Raw genomic sequence first — 23,376 nt, 5'->3', positions numbered from 1 at the left:
GCAGATAGGCAGACCTGAGAAAGGTTGACCTATACTGTGCCGACAGGGCACCAATAAGGGGATTTACCTGTACCATAGGAAAATAGGAAATAAGAGGGGGCATACCTTCCTAAACAGAAGGAGGAAGTGCACTCATAGGGTCGATCCATATGTAAGGTGTAGGTACTGTTCCTAAAGGGAAAAGGACAGTATCGTGGCAGAGGTCACACATTTTGTAGGAATTATTCTGGAAAATTTGAATTCTATCTTTCATTTTGCACTTCCTGTCAATCTCATTTTTGAGACGTTCATATTCCTTTTTCCCTGCTTCATTTACTGCATTTTTATATTTTCTCCTTTCATCAATTAAATTCAATATTTCTTCTGTTACCCAAGGATTTCTACTACCCCTCATCTTTTTACCTACTCGATCCTCTTCTGCCTTCACTACTTCATCCCTCAGAGCTACCCATTCTTCTTCTACTGTACTTTGTTCCCCCACTGCTGTCAATTGTTCCCTTATGCTCTCCCTGAAACTCTGTACAACGTCTGGTTCACTCAGTTTATGCAGGTCCCATATCCTTAAATTCTCACCTTTTTGCAATTTCTTCAGTTTTAATCTACAGTTCACAACCAATAGATTGTGGTCAGAGTTCACATCTGCACCTGGAAATGTCCTACAATTTAAAACCTGGTTCCTAAATCTCTGTCTTACCATTATATAATCTATTTGATACCTTTTAGTATCTCCAGGATTCCTCCATGTATACATCCTTCTTTTATGATTCTTGAACCAAGTGTTAGCTATGATTAAGTTATGCTCTGTCCAAAATTCTACCAGACGGCTTCCTCTTTCATTTCTTAGTCCCAATCCATATTCACCTACTATGTTTCCTTCTCTCCCTTTTCCTACTGTCGAATTCCAGTCACCCGTGACTATTAAATTTTCATCTCCCTTCACTACCTGTATAATTTCTTTTATCTCATCATACATCCTCAAATTTACAGAAACACTCAGCAGTGCCTGCTACAGGACTAAAGGCTTTGTCGTAGTCAACTCTTCTCCTCTGTGAAACAATGTAAAGTCTGTGTTGGAATATCAACAGTTGTAAGAAGGATAGATTGCTACTGAACTGGAGACAGGCACAATAACAAACTGTTTCATGTTAAGCTTTTGGCCAAAGCCTTCATCAGAAAAGAATAACACACCTGTATTCACACAAGCAAGGACTTCTCATCCACAAATGACCATTACCTCTGGCTGCTCAGGAAAGACAGCCCTGAGCAGCCAGAGATAGCAGTCATGCAATTTATTCCCTTTGACTCCATAGCTGCACATCTCTAAGCACAAATTTGTCCCTTAGCTGGGCATGCCATGCAGCAGGCCCAAGTTTGTTTCTTAGTTGGTCAGGGATTTTCTCTCATCAGGGACTGGGTGTTGTTTTCTTCATCATCATTTCATTATCTTTGATATGCAAGTGACCTCATGTGGCAAAAGGCATCAACTGAAAAGATTTGCTATTCAGTGACCAAACTTTCCCAGGTGGGCACTCCAGCCATAATTTCCATATGATCATTTCATTTTTTGTAATTCCAAGACCACCTTAAGGGGTGATGTAACAGAGAATGTAAAAAATTATTTAAAAAATCATTACAGCCGTATTTATTAATGTACAGTTATAAAATTTTGCATGTGTAAAGTGAAAGAGCTGTTTTTTAAAAGAAAAATATGATAAGATATGCAGAATTAATATTCTGCCAGAAAGTTGAATTTTTAATTTTTATTGTCTTTTTTATAAAAAGCCACAACTCAAATTCTAGTCATGCAATTAATCAAGAAATTTTATTGTAGTGTACTGAGAAGATTATAAGGCCACTGAACTACAGTCATTAATTTATGGTACAAATTGTGTCATTAAAAAAGTTTTTAATTTTGCACATCTAAAATTAACTTTTTTTCTTCATGCAATGATCTAAAAATTAGAATATAAATGCAGCATCTTGTATTCTTGTATTTTTTAGTTCCAGGGAGATAGGAGCTTGTTGGGAACAGTTTCTGAAAATTTCATATCATTAATGCATATACTTTTTGAGAAAAGTCTTCTAATAACAGAAAAAAATGTGAAACAGAGGAAATGAGGTTCACAGATTTTCTTCTCATACTCCTACATGTAATAAGCTTACACCAATTTTGAAGTCCTCCATACTGATTCTTCTCATCCTCCAGGTTTATTTTCTTCCCTCTTTTAATCTGCTTGGCCTGTATTTGTAGGTAAGACACTGATCTATTAGCCTTCTTGACCCGGCTCTCATTGATGATGCAAAATGCTTTTGTTGTAAACACACCAGGATCTATATCAAGTCTCTTCAGCACTTAATTCTGATATTGTAAGATAAAACTGCATCATAGACACCTATTTTGAGTACTTCAAGTCCACAGAATGTCCTCTTTGAGCATCTAATACAAATTAAATTACTGAAGCTTTCATATGTATTTTGTGACTTTACTTGAAAACACTTCCTCAATAAATCAGGGTTTGCAAAAATCTTAAATGTGGGCTTAATTGTATTCATAACAGGTTCTGGTAATGAGTGTTTGTTTAAATACATCTCATTTCTGTTGTTGAACTTACTCCAATCATCTTTCAGAAACAGATTGTGCATTGGAGTTTGGTCAGTGGATAATTTGTCGAAAATATTGCACACACAGCACACCTAATTGCCTCTAAGTTATCTGTTGTCCCTGATAGATTGCACATAAAATAACTGAAGAGAATCAGTTTCTTTCAGAGTAAGCATGCCTTTTCCTCCTAGTTGTTTTCCATCCTCAAGTAATTCACCATTCTTCTCTTTCAGCAAGGGATGAAGCCTACCACAAGCCTCTTTTGAATGTAGCCAACATATTCCAACTTTTATATCATTGTATTGTAAAGATTTTTATCTGTTACAGCTTTGAATGAAGAGGAGTCCCCATCACCAAGGTATTTATTATATCTAACACCTTATTAGTCCTCAGATCTGGAGAACATCCGCACAAGTGCAGCAGCCTTCATGCCCCCACTTGAGCCACTATAATTTTTAGAGGATGTTACTGCATGCTTTTCTTGCCACAGTTTTTCACTGTCTTCTTTGTTGCACATTTTTCTTGTTTCACACTGGTGGCAGTATTTAGACATAATTTCTGCATCTAAGACTTTACCTGAGTCAATACCAGTAACAGATGAAATTCCATATAGAGATGTGTAACCCCTTTTCATCCAGGTGCCATCTACAGACACATACAGGTCAGTAAAATTTGCAGGAGATTCACTATCATGAATATTTACCCCAGAATCTATTTCTTTTTTATTTATTTCCACCAATTCCTCCACTGCTTTCTTCATAGAAACTTGGGCAGTATCATGTACAGCATCAGACATTTCTTTATTTATTTCTTTAAACCTTGCACAAGGTGGAGGCATGTCCAGAAAACCACACCATAAGTTATCTCCTTCCCTGCCCTGCCCAAGGCAGCTCAGAGCATATGCTAACCTAAAATTGCTTTCATAGGTACCAGTGTCAGTTTTTTTTGGAGGAGGGAGATGAAAATTTATAGCCACATGAATTAAAAATTAATTTAAAAGCTCAAGCTATTCCCCCTCTTCTTTGTTCAATGATAATCATGAATTCCATATTTTTACAGCTACTGGTAACACATGAACATGAAAACTTTATAGTCTGGCTGAGAAACTCTTAATCAATAAGTCTGAATCTAGTGGAATTCATATCAACATCATTCACACATCTGTGCAATTCTCCTGTCCTAAGTTTCAATGCTGAAGCTGAGAGCTTATGTTCTTCATTTCGAGTTGCTTCCCCTTTTTTGATGGTAAACCAATTTCCATGAAACTTGTTTTCTAAATACAATTTTTCCACTATCTATTATGAATAAATCTAGGCTTCCACATAAAGGTTTGTGAATTCAAGCTTCCACCTACTAACATGTGTTAGTATTGTCAGAACGTAAATAAACCACATGCAAGAAAGTTATCAGGTAAAGATACAGATGTCAGCCAGAGATGTAGATGTCAGCCAAAGGTATCGAAAGAAAATAGCCTTCACACTGACAAAAATTCCGCTGAAGCAAGCAGTTTCCCAAATGTTGGAAAAGGTGGTAATGGCTGTCAGTGTAGAGTTAATCAGTTTAACCATTTAAAGGCATTTCTAAAGCTGATATCACCATAAAATTCATACACAACATTGATTAAACTGTATAGATGAAGAAAAAATAGTTTTGAAAAATCTATTTTTTTTGGACCAAAATCCATTACATCCCCTTAAGTAAAGGCTCCACTGAGCTTTATTACTATTTATCTTGGTATGTTTTAAGGGCTTTTACTTAAATGAAATTTAATTGTAACATATTATACCAAGAAGAATGTATTTGTGATAAATTATCAATGCACTGTTGTACTGAAATGGCATACCTTGATAAAACATAACTTACAATACAGAAACAACAAAATACAATGAACGCCAATATTAAATCTTGAAAGGAGCAAGTGAGAGACCTCACATGACCTGACCTGAATGTGTTTTAGTTTCCTTATTTAGACAATCATCAAATGAAAAGAAGAAGGCGTCAACAGTTTCTGATTAGTTGCTCCAAGCAGATGACATATATTGTGTGATTACAAATTATGTATCACAGGTAGCAAATATATTTAAAAGCCATTTCTTAAATATAGAAGAAAATAGAGGGACAAGCATTTCAAGAGAAAAATCTGAGCACTATTTTGAAAAGTTACTCTCATAAAAATCAATCATGTGAATGTATCAACAACTTCTACTTCTGAAATTAAGAACTTTAAATATTCTCTCAAAAATAAAAGCTTGTGTGGATCTGATGGTGTTTTCAATAGAACACTAAAGATTATTTCCTATATAATAAGTCATTTTTTATCTGTAATATATAATGCATCACTAAATCTACCATTTTTGAAGAAATAGTTGAAATATACTGTAGTTAAATCCCTGTTTCAGAAAGATGATAAGAGACATGCCAAAAACTAGCATCCTACTTCACTACTAGCACCACTTTCCAAAATTTTTGAGAGGGTGATGTATTCTAGGACAGTATCTCACCTGAGCATCAGTAATAGCCTCAGAAAATCAGAGTCTGAGTGGATGTCAGAAGAATTGTTTCACTGAGAATGCCATTTACATATTCACTCACCAAATTCAAGAAGCACTAAATAACATAACAACTGAGGTTGTTATTTTCTATGATCTATTGGAGGCACTTGACTCTGTGAATTGCAATATTCTACTATATAAACTGAAGTTTTGTGGAATGATGGTATAGCCAACCACAAGAATGCAGAAAGTTGTACTTAGAAATTCAACAAATGTAGTCTGATGTCGTTATTCTATCTGAGGGGAAGTCATGTTTGTCATTCCCAAAGGCTCAGTCTTAGCTCGGATATTACTCCTCATATATGTAAATGATCTCCTGACTAATGTTCAACAAATAGAATCAGTTATTTTTGCAATAGTATTGTAATCAGTCCAGAAAAAAATGGTAAAGAAGGTTCTTAGCAGTATCGTTCAATGGTGTTCTGCTAATGGACTTACCCTCAACTTTTAAAAGACACAACATATTCAATTCTGCACATCTTTGGGTACTACACCAATAATAAATGCAAACCATCTCACAGGCTGCACACACTTATAAACACATGCATTTTGGACCTGAGATCAATATACAGTGTATGAATATGCAACATACATTGCCACCACTGTTCAGCGGTCATCAATCAGTGAGCTACTACTCACACAATGTGTGTCAGTGTACTGTAATCGATGGATTCATTCTACTCATTCACTACAAACATTTTTCCCAGCTACAGCTGTACCACCTACACATTTCACTTACTTCCCAAATTTTGTAACCAACCTACTTGGCCAAGTGATCTCACATTACATGCTCATATTTGTAGAAGAAGATTCATGTTACGCCATAATTTGGGCAGATTTACTATGATGAAAATGAAACAGCCCAGTCTTTAAAAGTTTGCTAGAGAAGTGTTTAGGCAGACATATTCCCGATGAATCCACACTTACAGAACATTATGTCAGCAGCATTTATGAGAATTGTTTGGCATCAATTTGAGACATAATTCAGTATGGTACTACATGGGTCACAATTAATGAGACAACAGACACCCAAGGATGGTGCACTGGCAATGCAGTAATAGGATGACTGTATGGAGATGAATTGGGCAAATCCTTTCTGTTGGCACTGACGAACTTCCTCAATCTAACTACTAAGCATCAGCAAAGCATTTTAAGTTTTCCTGTTAGTTACAAATACTGTTCCTTATATGATTAAAGCTGCAGATGTCCTGTTATGTTTTATATCCTGAAATGATCCATATAATGTGTTTCGCACCTAGAATAAATAGATTAGCAGAATTCATAAACCTAAATTACAAAAATGTTGATAGTTTAACATCAATTGTGAAAAAAATAATTTTCTAAACTTCCAGTAGGATCTCGAAATTTAAAGAGATGTTACCCCAACATTATTTTGCCACCAGAACCAAAACTTCTAACTTCTGACTAAGAGTGTGTGAAGTGTATGTGCAAACTTCCCACTTCTCTTACACGAGTTGACTTACTTGGGAATGCGCAGCTTCGAATGTCTACCTGTCGGGACACCATCATTCTGGAAATCTGTCTCGATACAAACGTACCGTGCCACGGCTATTGTCCCATGCTAATCCATACATCAAATGGGCATCTGCCAACTCTGCATTTGTAAACATTGCACTGATTGCAAAACCACGTTCGTGATGAACACTAACCTGTTGATGCTACGTACTGATGTGCTTGATGCTAGTACTGTAGAGCAATGATTTGCATGTCAACACAAGCACTGGAGTCAACATTACCTTACTTCAATTGGGCCGACTGGCAGTGAATCGAGGAAGTACAGTACATACCGATGAAACTAAAATGAGCTCTAACATGGAAAGTAAACATTTCCGGACACATGTCCACATAACATCTTTTCTTTCTTTGTGCGTGAGGAATGTTTCCTGAAAGTTTGGCCATACCTTTTTTGTAACACCTTGTATATCACATCTCATAAAAGGTAAAAAAAAACCCTTCTGCATTATGTATAAAATTATGTATCATATTATGACAATTATGTATAGCCTTTAAATATGTCTGCTTGTGTCTGTGTATGTGTGTGTGTGTGTGTGTGTGTGTGTGTGTGTGTGTGCGAGTGTACACCTGTCCTTTTTTTCCCCTAAGGGAAGTCTTTCCGCTCCCGGGATTGGAATGACTCCTTACCCTCTCCCTTAAAACCCACATCCTTTCATTTTTCCCTCTCCTTCCCTCTTTCCTGACGAAGCAACTGCCAGTTGCGAAAGCTCGTAATTCTGTGTGTGTGTTTGTGTGTTTTGTTCATGTGCCTGTCTGCCGGCACTTTCCCGCTTGGTAAGTCTTGGAATCTTTGTTTTTAATATATTTATCCCATGTGGAAGTTTCTTTCTATTTTATTTACAATTATGTAATGATTCATACAAAATCATATTTTCTATTAATCTAATATTCTTAGCAGTTTATTAATCTGCACCCAAGTTTGCATAGACCAACTGGATAAGAGATTACTTTCAAAGAATAGCTTAGGCAAAAATAAGACCTAACTACATGTGGAGAGCATTGGCTGCTGTCAGCATTACAACTGAGACCACCGCTGACTAGAGCGGAGCATGAAGGTGACTTAAATGCTTATCAGGCATGATCCTCTAACAACCGATGATGACTTCTTCCAAATACTTAGCAGGCACACTCCTCCAGAGACTGCATCGGCTGCTGTTGACATTAAAATTTCGACCACTGCATTGCAATTGAGTCCTTCACTGACTAGAGCAGAGCATGAAGGTGGCTTAAATGCTTGTCGGGCATGATCCTTCTTCCAAATACTTTGCAGCTGATCTTCTTTTCTGGATAGCCGGCTTCTGGAATCTCTACAACCGCCAACAAATGATGCTAGTCACAGGAACCTTTAAGACTTTCTCTCTCTTTGTGATATAATGAGGTACTCTAAGAATACTTTTCAACAACTATTGGTATATTTGAACTTCCACAAAGAACAAAATTCACACTTCTCACGTAAACAATTGACTTCTTGTAAGTCACCTGTGTTGTCTCACATTAAGTTACATTTACAACAGAGTTGGCTTTATAACCACAACTCTATCATACAGGAATCATACGCGTATCTTGCCTCTAGCAACTTCAAGTTAAAAGTTACTAAAAATCTTTTTACACTCAATTGTTCTTTTGTCACTAACAATAGTCACAGTTATAAAACAGCATAGAATAACAGAGAAGTTCCTCGGTGCTGCCATGTGCTTTCATTACGACTTCCATGGACTGACCGACAAGCACTTGTCGGTGCCGTTCGATCGCCGTGTCTACTGTTTTTGTACAACATACTTCAAACCTGCACACACAGACAGGTGACACACAGCAGATAAGGTGCCTTTTTCCCACTCACATCTAAAATATCATGTGTTTGAGACAGTGGAAGGCCAAGTGATTCTAGAATTTGAGCGGAAATTCTCGAAACACTACGTATTGAGATGTTGGAGTACATGGACAGAAGCAGTTGAATACTATGTTGAGCATTTCAGTGACATTAAAAGAATTATTTTTCAATTTCAAGATGACCCTGTTTGTGTTTTGAATGGAAAAGAACTTACTGAAAATGATACTCTAAAGATTGATTAAGGGTACATGAAAAGCAGTTACTAGTTTTCATTGCATCAGATTAAGTGATTGGAAAACCCTTCAACATTACTGAAAGCCAATGTGAAGATTATTGACCTTCAACATTACTGAAAGCCAATGTGAAGATTATTGAAGGCATTAATATGACAATTAGCTAAACAGAAGGATCCATTGATGAGTTAAAGCAAAAATTGAACTACCTACTTGAGAAAAATAAAAGATTTAATCTGCTGACAAAAATTAACAGTGCACTGTACGGAAGAATAGCTGACAACCTTGACATGCCATAATCACTTTTAGGATTGTGCAAATTTAAGTTTGCTCCAATCACATCCTGAAACACTGAAAGATCTTTCAGTCAGCACAAAGCATTGTTCCATTCAAACAGAAATTGTTTTGATTAAAAAAAGTGTGATTGTGTATTGTAACAATACCAATAATGCCAGTGAGGCTGAACAAGCATAATATTGTTTGTATTTGGTATAATAAAGAGTGGTTTATTTGAAAATTATAGTTTGTGTCCGCTTGTTTTTTTCCATATTTTATATTTTTAAGCCCAAATTATATGTACATATTGTCATTCTTAATACATTTTTGTCCAAACCCTATACATAAGGTACGCTCTTTGCTATTTCGTTATGAGGTTATATTGTCTGTAAACAGTAACAGCTGGCAATTGTAGTCCAAGTAATTCTACAAACTTATGAACAGAAGAGGCTCAGTCGAAGATGTATGAGCCACATGATATTACTAATGTAGTTTAAATAAAATAGAAAGAAACTTCCACATGGGAAAAATTTATTAAAAACAAAGATTCCAAGACTTACCAAGCGGGAAAGCGCCGGCAGACAGGCACAATGAACAAAACACACAAACACACACACAGAATTACTAGCTTTTGCAACTGATGGTTGCTTCTTCAGGAAGGAGAGGGAAAGACGAGGAAGTGGGATTCCTGAAGCAGCAACCATTGGTTGCGAAAGCTAGTAATTCTGTGTGTGTGTGTTTGTGTGTTTTGTTCATTGTGCCTGTCTGCCGGCGCTTTCCCGCTTGGTAAGTCTTGGAATCTGTGTTTTTAATATACTAATGTAGTTTGTAAGATATTGGTATTCCATGAAATGTTAACTCCAAAGAAGCTGTCGCTAATCCATTAACAGCCAAGTTCTGTGGAATGCTATTCCTGCTTCGTGTGTGTGATAGTTTCAGTGGAGTTTCCAAACATAGTAGAGATACAGACCACTGGTTGACAAAATCATTTAAGCACATCTGAGATATGGTCATATTGGTAGGATGTTGCTCACAAAGCCAAAATAAGATCTTAATCTTAAAGGTGATCTAAACCAATTCTGCTGTGGAGTTGCAAACACCTTTGTTGAAGTAAAATTCAATTGTGGAAAAATATTGATATTTTAAAAAAATATTCTATCGTATGTTTGCTCAAAACATTTTTCATTTTTTGCAGAGAATGAAGTCGCTGCTGTCACAGATAGATGAAATGAAGCAAAAATTGATGGAACAAGAAAGAGAAGCTGAAATGGGTGGACCAGCTGTGCAGACTCTTCAGGAAGAAAACAACAAAATTAGAAATGTAGGTGTTCATATTTTATTTCACGTATGTTACCAACATCAGAAACATCTCATAGAAATGTGTCCCTTTATAATGTTATTGTGGCAAATGTTCATGATTTCAACAAGCAAGATTCCACTGGAACATGGGCATGGAAGTGGGTGAGAAATTTATACCAGAGATAGGGGGAAAACAGGACAGAAAAAATAATAAATGAGGCTAGTTGTAGTAATTATCACATTCCCTTATCAATTATTTTATCTACTATAACAAAAATACAAAATTATGCATATGGAGTTTCTGTGAATGTTACGTAAGTTCCTCTGTACGTATGTCTTCAGTGTAAATTCTGATCAATGTATCCTTATTGTTTTACAATTTTTTTATTACCAGGATTTATATGAATGGGAAGTGTTGCACTGAGAAGTACCAGTGAAATATTTATCAATTCTTTTTGATGTGGTCATTGCATAGTTGATATTTATTAACTGAACATTCATTTAATTTGGAACTGATATCCATAATCAACATCAGCAAAGTTTCACTCTCATAGAGATGGTTATGCTATTGTATTCATTGTGGCATGAAAGCTAACAAGTTTTGACTGTCATCTGGAGGAATTGCTTGCCATGCCTGAAATATGTATTGAAGTGTGTTAGTGCATGAGGATGTAAATATCTTTCCACCACATCTCACATGTGAATTAAGAGTAATAAATCTAGAGATCAGGCAGGCAAGTCAAGGATCTGTACATCTCTGAAGGAACTTGTGTTCAGAACTTTAGTGTGTGGCCTTGCTTCATCAGGAATTTCCATCTGGCACCCTGCTTGTACCATACTGATGAGCAGTCTGCCTCCCTTCAACAATTACCAAAGCAGTCCTGTTAACATATCCAATAGCTCCCCATACTTTGCTTCAAGGTGCTGGAGAGGCATGGATCTCGAGAATCTATGGCCTGTTACTAGGTCTACATCTACATCTACATCTATATCTACATAGATACTCAGCAAGGCACTGTACGGTGCATGGTGGAGGGTACCCTGTACCAATGCTTGTCATTTCCCCTCCTATTCCACTTGCAAATAGAGCGATGGAAGAATGACAGTCTGTATGCCTCTGTATGAGCTCTAATTTCTCCTATCTTATATCTTACCTCTGTGGTCATTATGTATGATGTATGTTGGTATGACCAGATTTGTTTGGCAGTCAGCTTCAAATTCCTCTTCTTCAAATTTACTCAGTAGTGTTTCCCTCCAGGGATTCCCATTTGAGTTCCCGAAGCATCTCTGTAACACTTAAGTTTTGCCTAACCTACCGGTAACAAACCTAGGAGCCCTCATCTTAATTGCTTCAATACCTTCCTCCAATCTGGCTTGGTATGGATCCCAAAGACTCAAGCATTACAAAAGAATAGGTTGCACTAGCATCCTATATGAAGTATATTTTACAGGTGGACCACTAAAATACCCCCAATAAACTGAAGTTGACCATTTGTCTTCTCTCTTACTGTTTTCATGTGCTCATTCCCCCTCACATTGCTTTGCAGTGTTACACTTAGATATTTAAACAACATGACTGTGTCAAGCTGGACACTAGATATATTATATCTGAACATTACAGGTTTGGTCTTCCTATTATCCTGCATTAACTTACATTTTTCCACATTTAGTGTAGCTGCCATTCATCACACCAACTGTAAATTTTGTCTAAGTCATCTTGTATCTTCCTACAGTGACTTAACTTCGACACCTTACCATACCCCATGGCATTATCAGCAAACAACCACAGGCTGCTGCCCACCCTGTCTGCCAAATCGTTTATGTATACAGAGAACACCTGTGATCCTATCACACATCTCTGGGACACTCGTGATGATACCATTGTCTCTGATAAACACATGCCTTTGGGGACAACATGCTGATTTCTATTATTTAAGAAGTCTTTGATCCACTCACATGTCTGTGAACTTGTATCATAAGCTTGCTGCTGGGCGAAAGATTCATGGTAAATGCAAGCTAGATAAAGGGGCCAATGCTATTGAGTACTCTCTGTAAAATCAAACTGGGACTACTTTTGGACCTTGTGATTTATTTGTTTTCAAATCATTAAGTTGTTTCTCTACCCCAGATATGCCTATTTCTATGTCATCCAATGATAAAATAATACTATTTTTCTATGGTTCTCAAGTGTGAATGATTTCTTGAATGTAAAATTTAAAACTTTCGTTTTGCTATCTTCAACTGCTACACCAGGCTTGTCAACAAGGGACTGAATGGAAGCCTTAGACACACTTAGCAAATTTACATACACCCAGAATTTTATTGGGTTCTCTGCCAGATTTTTTGTTAAGGTGTGACAGTGGTAGTTGTATGCTTCGCACATAGATCTTTTGGCAGACACATGAATCTCTACTACCCTTTTATTGTCATTGCTTGTGTGTACCCTTTTGAACCTGGAGTCCAGCAGCTTCTTCTTCCTCAGCATCTTACAAATTTTGTTATCAAACCATGGTGGGCCTTTTCCATTGTTAGTCCACTTACTAGACACGTAACTCTCCAGATTTACAATCTGTTTAAACTTTATCCCTAATTCCTCTATATCCATATTACTGGTACTAATTGATGCCAATTCACTGGCTAAGTAAAATGTTAATAGCTGCTTATCTGCTCTATCTAGCAGAAACACTCTCCTAGCCTTCTTGACTAATTTATTAACTTCCATAATCATAGTTGCTATAATGGTATCATAATCACTAACCCCATTTCTATACTGACATTCTCAATAAGGTTCAGCCTACTTGTAGCTACCAGGTCTATGGTATTTCCACTGCATGTGAGCTGCCAAGCTAGCTGCCCAAGACAATTTTCAGAAAACATGTTCAAAATAATTTCGCATGGCTGTCTGTCTGTACTCCTCCCCCCCCCCCCCCCCCCCCCCCAGTCCACAGACATCCCAGTCTATACTTGGCAGGTGCAAGTTATCTCCAACTAGTACTGTTGATCTGAATATTTGCATGCTATTGACAGTATACTTTTTTGAATGACTGTAGAACTTCCACAGCCGCAATGGGTGGCTGGTAGAAACATCCAATAGTTAACTTCATTTAACTTACAGTTGATATACATAACCATATGACTTCACTGTCATATTCAACTTCGACCTCAATAGAGACAATGACTCACTAAATATCTTAGAGCTTTCCACTTCAGGTTTCAGCCTGAAGTCAGTCACAAGAATTTGAGCATGAGAACTTTCCTGTAGGATTGTAAATTTGGAAACTTTATTATAAATACTTTGACAGTTTACTGATAAAATTGTGACAGTTGAACTGTCTTTACTCCAAACACCATCTGGCTTCCCTTGCTGTGAATTGAGTAGTGAGTCTTCTTCATCAGGATACCTCAAACTCCTGCCTACCCAAAACAAACCTCACGTGCACTCCACAATTACGTTGCTACCCAAGTAACTGCTTCCCTCATGTAGCGTTCCCCTGACCTATCAAGAGGAGTTCTGCAAGTCCTCATCATCCATATCCATGTTGACAGCAATCTGGCCATCACGAACAGAAGGAAGTCACATCACTGAACGCCACAGAATGCCTTTGAATGTCCAAGTTGACTCTGGCTTTACATGGTCATTTTAGATCTCACCCCCATTTTCACTAATCTCTTCCAGTTTGTGGTGGCACTCTTCCTGTAACGTCTGTCCATATTTCAGTCATTGTCATCTTTCTGTTCATTAGAGCCAGTTCTGTGATCAGTTACAGTAGTTCTGCAATGAATGTTGCCCAACTTTTCTTGCCACACTCTTGTCTTGAGTACATCTTGTCACCATCTGTTCTGCACTCATTACATTACATAGGTAGTTTGGAAACTATAAAGTGGAAGTTTCAGTGGGGGTGTTTTTAACTATGATTGCATAAGATACTGTTTGAGGTCAGGCCTGAACTACTTTGTGTGTGACACTGACAACCACAGCAAGCATTTCTGCCACTGATGTTACCAACTGATTTTTGTGTGTTTCACTTCACTCTACCATGCACTTCACAGCAGTTTGGGAGTATAGGTGAGATGCAGAATATTGTGCATAGCTCATTGTTTCTTTTTACGGTTTTGAAGTGAATGAAAAGACTAATCCTAGTCAGTGCAGGGGTTCAAGCATTAGACCCTTGAGACCAAAAGAGATAGGCAATCTATATGGTCATGGTTTAGTTCTGTTTTTGCCATAGCACAACTTATGGGTGTGCGCCATCAGCCCTTCTAGAGGGAGACTGAGCTTACCTCCCTGCCTCTCCCTTTGGGCAGTCTTAAGTTTTTATTTACTTACTCTTGTGGGCAACTGCCAAAGAGTCAATACTATAACTGTCTATGCCAAATGTGGCCAATGATTCTGCACACATGTAGAGATCTTTCACTTGCGCAGATCTCCTTCATCTGACTGCACAATACCCTCACCTCCACACATATTGTCTTAGCCGGAAGATGGAAAAATGCAAACATTTCACATTAGATAACAATTCAGTCAGAATAGGAACACTAATTGGCTTGCATGAAGCTTGGCTTCACATTTGTCAGCTAATAGATCACAAATAAAACCAGTTTTCAGTATTATTATTTGTGGCTCACTGGAGACTAGATAAAGTTAAGTTTATATTTGGGACACAGGAAGTATATTTGGGACACAGGAAAACACAGACAGTTTTGCATAATTTTGTTACTAAGGCAGCCACAAAATGGTGACTTATTTAGTCCCACCATAAGAGAAAAAAAGGAAAAAAGTCCTGGGCACTTGCAATGTAACAGAATTTGTCTTTAAAATGGCCATTACACTGCAGATCAGTTATTTCCATCTCCACAAGCATGGGGTTGCATTCATCTAAAATGGCAAATGGTCTAGAAAATAGTTCAAGGACAGAAGATAGGATAATAGCAGATAATAAAACTGCACATTTAGAAAGCTGTTCCCATAAATCTTTCAATGACACAATGAATTCCTTTAAATTTGTGTTTTGATAACTTCCAGAGAGCTTACGGAGATTGGGAGGTGGTGGCGTATTCTTTGTTGGAAATTGTTCCTTGGACATTACAATTTTTGTTTCATATGTTTGTATCTTCTGTGTCAAATCAGAAACAAGTTGCTTCTCAACTTGCAACACAATGTGCAGTTAATTTCACTATAATGTAACGCCTTCAATCCCTTCCAGATCTTCTGATTTCTGTTTCTGCTTTCCTTTTCCCTTCAGAAATTCAATGATAGCCGGTCTTAGACCTAAATATTGTTCCAAGCATAACCTCAACATAACCAGTATATTTTACTTTGCAGTAATAGGAGATATTGTCATGTCAAAACCACAGACAAGTCCAAATCCAAAGGCAGGGTCATCAGTAAAGTACTGGAAGCATGTTTATTATTGCCACTAACATATAACCAGAACAGAACTCAACTTCTGGATGGAGATTGCCATTTAGAAAAACACAGATTATTCCAGGAAGCTAGTATTTATATGACCATCAAGTATTCCAGAATATGTGAAAATTACAAATATGAGATATTTTAAAAAATATTAGAGAAACAATAAGTACACAGTAACAAATAATTGAAGGTGGTTGTGTTACAACTGGTGACCTGCAGCATATAAACCACTAATTCTAACCACTGGACTACACTGTGTGCATCAGAACTTGCAGCATGCCTCCCTCTCAGGCATAAATTGTGACCTGCTGTTTCAATAATTCTCATTGGTGCTGACTACAGCTACATCTGGACCTAAATCTTGTCAGTGGTTCTCTGTATGGTGGCACTGGCATACCCTATCATTTTAGATGCTTTATTACACCCTCTTCCCATTTTTGGTAGCCCCTTCTGTCAAAGCTTTGCAATTGTTGAGTGGCTCTTGAGTTTCCTTAATACTACCAATGTTGATCTGCATTTCTGGACTTTAGTAGTGCTTCATACAGAGGACATGGTCCCTGCACTTTCGTCTTCTTAATTAAGGATCATAATCCTTGTCAGCCTATGTGACATGTGACAAGCAACAAAGAATACAATGCAACTCAAAGTAGTGATTTACTAACTTTTCCAGTAATCTGCACAGGTTTAAAAATCAAAACCAAGCCTCCTGGAATGTATTTCACAGCTTGGTATTTAGCATTGTAGTGCTCTCTTGGGTGTAAAAAATGTTCAAATGTGTGTGAAATCTTATGGGACTTAACTGCTAAGGTCATCAATCCCTAAGCTTACGCACTACTTAATGTAAATTATCCTAAGGACTAACACACACACACACACACACACACACACACACACACACACACACACACACACACACACACACATGCCCATGGGAGGACTCGAACTTCCGCCAGTACCCTTGGGTGTACAAAAGCCATATATGAACAAGCTGTCTTGCTTCTTCACTCCTGTTGGTGAAGTATTTCGCCTAGTCATGTGACCCCTGAAATGAGGGAAGTGTATCAAGTGTCACTTCTATCTGGTGAACATGGAGCAGAAAACAATGGTGTCTGGTGAACAAATCAGGTGGACGTGATGGTCTCTTTATCACAAAATAGAAGAGTGTGGTTTTAGGGGTAGGAGATGGAGAAGTTTCCAGTGGACAGCTTGACTCTGAGGGGTTCATGGGGAGAGCACATTTACTGCCACAGGAAGGATGGTGCTGAGTGAGGAAACCCTTAGGTTGGTAGTGACAATATTTGTTTTGTGAGTATCTTGTGCTGTGGTAAAAATGTCAAGTTGAAGCACAGTCAAACTTCATTCAATGATCACCTCCAATAACAAGTAGAACAAATCATAATAAATTGACTCACTTACTGAATGATGTTTTATGTATTTTCAGTTTTTAATAACCATTTCAAAAAATTGACCAGTCTCTTTGGCTACTCTGAATGGAGTTGTTAGTCATGCACTCTGCTATGAACCTCAACTGTTACCTCCAGTACCATTGCTACAACCACTGCAATGATGTCAAAAGTACATAGCAACTATTTTGCAACTTTTCCTCACTTCAACAGTGTCATTTCAACTGCATTACATTGCAGTAATTTTTTAAATTCCATTTAGCCAGCCGCGGTGGTCTCGCGGTTCTAGGCGCGCAGTCCGGAACCGTGCGACTGCTACAGTCGCAGGTTCGAATCCTGCCTCGGGCATGGATGTGTGTGATGTCCTTAGGTTCGTTAGGTTTAAGTAGTTCTAGGTGACTGATGACCACAGCAGTTGAGTTCCATAGTGCTCAGAGCCATTTGAACCATTTTTTTTCCATTTCTGATTTGCTGTCATTAACTAATATGTTTTCTGTTTTGTGCATTAGAACTAATGTTGACAACTATGATTAAAAGAAAATGGAGCAGGGCCATCAGCACATTTATTGTAATTGATTACTCACATTGTTTAGTTATATTTTTTTAGTGAACTTCCTTTGAATTCAAAACATACATATGAAAATTAGCATCTATTCTTAAAATTATTGATTTTCCACACAAACAAATTATTATGTAGCACACTGCCCTTCCATTCCCTACCTGAATACATTAATTGTCATCTTTAAAAATAAATATAAATCTAGAAATTCAGTGACAGTGGAAGTTGTTTGTGCCCATCTTGACAGTCAAAGCAACATATCTTTCAGGTTACTCAGTCAGCTAAGAGAATGGTGGTCCACCACAACCAAGAATGGTTTGATGGTGACCCAAACAACTGCAGAACACTCTTTCTGAGCTGTAATGTAATTCTTCTCAGACTTGGAGAGTACACTGGAAGTGTGAGCTACCACATTTTCAGCATCCTCCTCAATATGTACTGGAGTTAGTGTGGTTGTGAAGTCCTCTCTCAGTAATCGTCATAGAATATTAGAACTGGGGAAGATATTAGCACCCCATTAAGGAAAGGGAAATATCTTTCTTGCATCTCATTCCAGGAAAATTTGGTATCTCCCTAGAATAGTTCTTGCAAGTAACAATCCTTGCCACATAAGTCCTTCATGAATCACCAGCAGTACAAGAACACTCCAAGTAAAGTCTCACATAATGAAGATGTCAAGGAATTAGGAAATCTGTACCTACTTTTATTCCCTCTGGATTGTGATGGACTCCATTGTCATTCACTAAATGCCTCAAGATTTTTACTTTGTGAATGATGAAAAGACACTTTTGCAATTCAGGAGGAGACTAACAGTCTGAGCATACTTCATCACACACACACACACACACACACACACACACACACACACACACACACACACACGAAGTGTCAGAGCAGCCTCTCCATGTAAAGTGGTTGGACTTTTACACTGTCCAAACAGTATAACTTTAAAACCACAGAACTCATCAGGAGCTTTGAAGGCAGTCTTTTCCCAGTAAATTTTGATTTACCTGTAACCTGTCAGTATCTCCATTATTAAAAAGTACGTTATTCCTTTCAGGTAGTGTGAGGTGTCATTATGTGTGAAAATGGATACACATATCTCTTCACAATTTTGTTCAGTCATTGGTATTTGATGCACATACACCATGTGGCATTCTTCTTCACAAGGATCACAAGAGAGGACCAAGAACTGCCTGAAAATTCAATGATATCATCTTGCAGCATCTTCTCCATTTCCACCCAGATTATCTGTTGTTTAGTTGGTGATGTACTGAATGGGTACTGGCTAATTGGTGGATGATCCCCTAGGTTAGTACAATACTTTACCATGAGCCACATGATCTGTCTTTTCTTCACTTATGATTTTAAAATAACCAAAAATTAATGCATTGATGTTCATTGGTCAGGGCAGATCATGTTGGCATTTGATGGTACTTCCTCCTCTGTTTTATCTTTTGCAGTGACAGAGCATATCTCTTCACTGGTGACACTAAGCTGCACTACCTGGTTCAGCTGTGCCTACACATATTCCTTTAGGGTTTAGTTGTGGCTGCTCATTACAATTAATTATCCAGAGTTCTCCTTGACTCCACAAAGTGCTTATGTTCATCAGTGTCATTTGGATTACTTGATTACTTTTGTGTGCATGAGAAGCTTACTGCATTCAGCAAAAGTGCCAGATCTGAGATTCTCAAGCAATGGCTAAATCATATTATTGATGATGGCCTGATAACATCTTCAACAGTAAACATCCACCCAGAGCGATCTTCACGATGTGCGCTTGTTGGAATAACTGTGTCAGTCTTGAGGTCTGATCTTCCACAGTCTATGCCTGCTTGTGATACCAGCAAGAGCTCCCATCCAAGAATAACATTATGACTATACTCTGCTAAAATAAAAAATTTGAAAGCCTGCATTCTGTTGTTGATACTTATTCTTGCAATGTATTTTCCTGTCAGTTGGACATCTTTCCCATCTACAGTCTTTAGCATAATCACATTTGTATCACAGAACACAGCATCTGGACAAACTGGTTGCTGGTGATAATGTCAATGATATTTCCTGATGTCTTGGTAATTTTGTTCATGGAGGATATTCATGTGTGGTAGAATCACCTCTGTAGATGTTTACCTGGCTTATTTTCACTGAATTAGACAGCTGGGACCTCTGGTTGGCAATGGGGTATGTCTGTGGCAAGTCGGAGAGTGACCTTGTGCAGTGTGTGGCAATGGTCTTCAGCCTACAGGTCATCTGCAATCATCTACAGTGGATTGGTGTGTACAGGACTTCTGCATTTATGTCTTGTAGCACAATAGTTGTTGAACACTCTTCTTTTCACCCTGCAGTAGTGTACAACATGTGCTAGGCAACCACAGTAAAAACATACTGACATGTTATTCTCCATCCTTCAAATGTCTATCTACCTGTGGAGAGTTGTACTTGGCAATAGAGTTTATTGTGCCTGCATTGGTCAGAAGATGGATTGTCATTTGATGGGTACAAACTGAGTTCAAGATGTCCTAGTCCATTGTTCATGGTGCCTTCACATGAAGGCAAAGATTAGTGCCAAAATACAGACACCTCTTCTTTGACATTCTCTGTTAGCTCCTGATCTATTGGGTCAAAGTTCAGGGCAACTATCTCTTGTGTAGTTGACCTGACATTTCTGGTTGCCATATGCTGCCAGTTCTCTTTCCCACCTATCTGGCATCTGAGAGAGGTGAGCTTATGGTGGTCTTCCACAACTGCTATATGGACAACATTTGAAATTCGTTCATTCATGAATTTGAGATTTTATCAGCTTTTATCCTATTCGAATCCACAACGTGGCATATGACTGTCTCATTTCATCATGACACTGGGCTGTGTTCTCCTATCATTCTTCTGCTATGTGGACTTGCTGCAGATTGTCACTGAGAATTTTCTTCAGTATCTGGGATTTGCTGTATCTCAGGTAGTAAGTTTCTCTTTATTGTTCTTGAACTGCTGCTCACCTGCACAGTCCAACACCATGTCATCTCACTTGTGCTTTGTGGCTCATTTGAATCCTCCGAACCATTTTGTTGAGTCATGATCAGTGTTTTCTGAGAACACCAAAGGCTGCCTGTTGTGCAGCTGACTTATGCCTGTTTGGGAATTCATCTTTATCTTGAATATACATATCTTAGAAACAATGTCTACTTATATTTCTTTTTCGGTCCATGTAGGTGATGGCTTTTGCACTGTCTAATTAGAGATACTGTGGTGGACATGTTTTGAAATATCTAGTGCAGCAACCAATGTCACATTGAAACCACATCCAAATCCAAATGCAGAATCATCAGTGATGTACAGCACTTACCATTGTTAGCCCATTTATTACAAACACAAACATACAGGTCAAACAGAACTGCCTCTTGGACAGAGAATGGAACTATTTATACAAACATGGAAAATGCTAGAGTTCTGGTATTTAACAACCACTGAATATTCCAGAATGCTTGTACTTACACAACCATATAATATTCTAGAATACACAGACTTTACAAACATTAGGTATTTAAAGAACACTGCAGAATTGATAAATTCTAGACAACAAATTAATACTTGTGGTGAATTGGAACTGGTGGCCTGCAACACTCCAACCACTAACCCTAACCACTGCACCACATTGTTTGCAACATTTCTTGCAGCAGTATAACATCCCCATACTATAAAACACTTATTCAGTAGCGTCTATGCAATGCAAAATTTTTATCAGGTGTATATCCGCAGCGGAGGAATATAGTTATAGAATTTTTAAAAAATCAACTTCATTTGCCAGTAATTTCCTAATTTCCTATATAACTTCATTTGCCAGTAATTTCCTATGAATTGCACAACCTGTTTCAAAGCTTATAGCTTCAGGTGGCAACAATGGCGAACAATAGTAGGAGCTACTAGCATGCGAGAGCTATGAGAACTGACATATCAACATGAAGGTAAAGCTATGAAAAGTGGTTCACTCACAGAATTATGGAAACATAAAACCACTTTTCTTGGCTTTACCTTTCATTTTGGCATGTCAGTCCCATACCCCTTGTAAGCTAGTAGCTCCTACTCATGTTTGCAGTTGGTGGCACCTGAAGATGAAGCTTTAGGCTTCAAAGCTGTTGTATAATAAATAAGAAATTACTTGTGACAGGAGCAGTTTTTCTCTTCTGTTAATGTCTGTGCAAGGACTCATCCTCTGAATGTCAATTAAAGGCATGTTGAGTTTACTGTTTATTCGGCTGATTGTTTTGAAGTTGATTGCATTGTCTTCCTGTTAGAAGTGTGACTATGGCCACAGCTCTTTTCTGTGCAAAGAACATATACTCTTTCCAGGGTTATGAATGTCTGAATGAATCGCCAACTATGAAGTGAAATAAAATCACTACAGTTTTAGTTTTTGTACTTTCTAATCTCCAGGTATCAGATTGACAAGATTTAACTTCTGCTTCCTTGAGCCACTAATTTCAACTAAGCATTACTCCTTTCTACAGCATCATGAAACATGGCTTGACTCCATTTCATATCAACTTCCTGCTAAGTACCCACAAGAAGGAGAACAAAGATTACATTTTGTGAAAAGAAATTCAGTTATTTACATCATTCTCAAATATATTGTTTCTATGATCTGATATGTAATTTATAAAAAGTCACTCAAATAAATTTCAGATGATTCAGAAGGATGTAGGCTGCAGTAGGTGCTGGGAGATGAAGAAGCTTGCAAAGGATAGAGTAGCATGGAGAGCTGCTTCAAACCAGTTTCAGGACTGAAGACCACAACAACAACATATTAAAACTTCAAAATCCATTTATTTACATATATTATTAATGCATGAAATGATGAATTTTAGGAACCTAGATTTACATGCACTTTTATGCTCATAAATGAAATCACTGATACCTGCTTGTGTTTCAGAATGGGGATAAGTCTTCATTATATCACAGCATGGTTCACCCCCCCCCCCTTCCCCTTTTCCCCAGAATTCTGCACATAGACATTTATGGGTTGGATTCTACCAGTGATGCAAGTCAGCATTTAATAATTTTTTTCATTCCTACAAAAAATTTAAATAACTTTTTTCACCGGTGTCAATGGTTTCAGAATGGGTATCAGTTCTGATTTCTTCAGATTCCCCTGTTTCATGCCACCAGTGTTCCACATACAAACATTTCTGGGTTGAATTCTTCTAGTGATGCAACAATTTAGTATTATTTTTTGAAAGATTTCTTGATGCCTTCAGCTGCCTTTCTCTTTATTTCGTGTATGATTGTACAATTTTGGCCTTAGGCCATTTTCAATTATCTAAAACAGAAGTACCATACATTGATACATTAGTGACACTTGTGATTTTGATTTAGGAACAAATCATATCTGTAGCTTTAGTAGGTGCATTATAACTTACTTTATGGATGAGTTTTTAGTAGTAAATTATGTCATTGCTCCTATGACACCATGCTATGCTCATAAAATAAATTCAAGGTATTCCCATTATTTTAGAAATGCATTACTTTCGAGCAGTTGTTGCGAAGCTCTTTTATATAAGGCACATGTTTTAACATACTTAACATTAGGAAGATTATAATTACTTTACAGAAATTTGCTCCTTAACCAGCTTATGCTTTTGTTCTCAGTTATATTTGATTATCATTCATTATAGGTG

At 37.6% G+C, this 23,376-nt stretch overlaps 1 protein-coding gene across 1 annotated transcript in view; it reads left to right on the top strand.

Annotated features, from left to right (window-relative positions):
- Nucleotides 1-23,376, top strand: part of LOC126278029 (putative leucine-rich repeat-containing protein DDB_G0290503) — a 567,177-nt gene that overhangs the window by 114,645 nt on the left and 429,156 nt on the right. Inside the window, exon 2 of the mRNA XM_049977802.1 lies at nucleotides 10,226-10,351. Coding sequence (XP_049833759.1) covers nucleotides 10,226-10,351 — 126 coding nt within the window. The remainder of the gene's footprint in view (nucleotides 1-10,225; nucleotides 10,352-23,376) is intronic.

The sequence above is a fragment of the Schistocerca gregaria genome, chromosome 1 (genome assembly GCF_023897955.1).
Source record: "Schistocerca gregaria isolate iqSchGreg1 chromosome 1, iqSchGreg1.2, whole genome shotgun sequence".
Lineage (NCBI taxonomy): Eukaryota > Metazoa > Arthropoda > Insecta > Orthoptera > Acrididae > Schistocerca > Schistocerca gregaria.
This window is presented reverse-complemented; position numbering and strand designations above follow the sequence as displayed.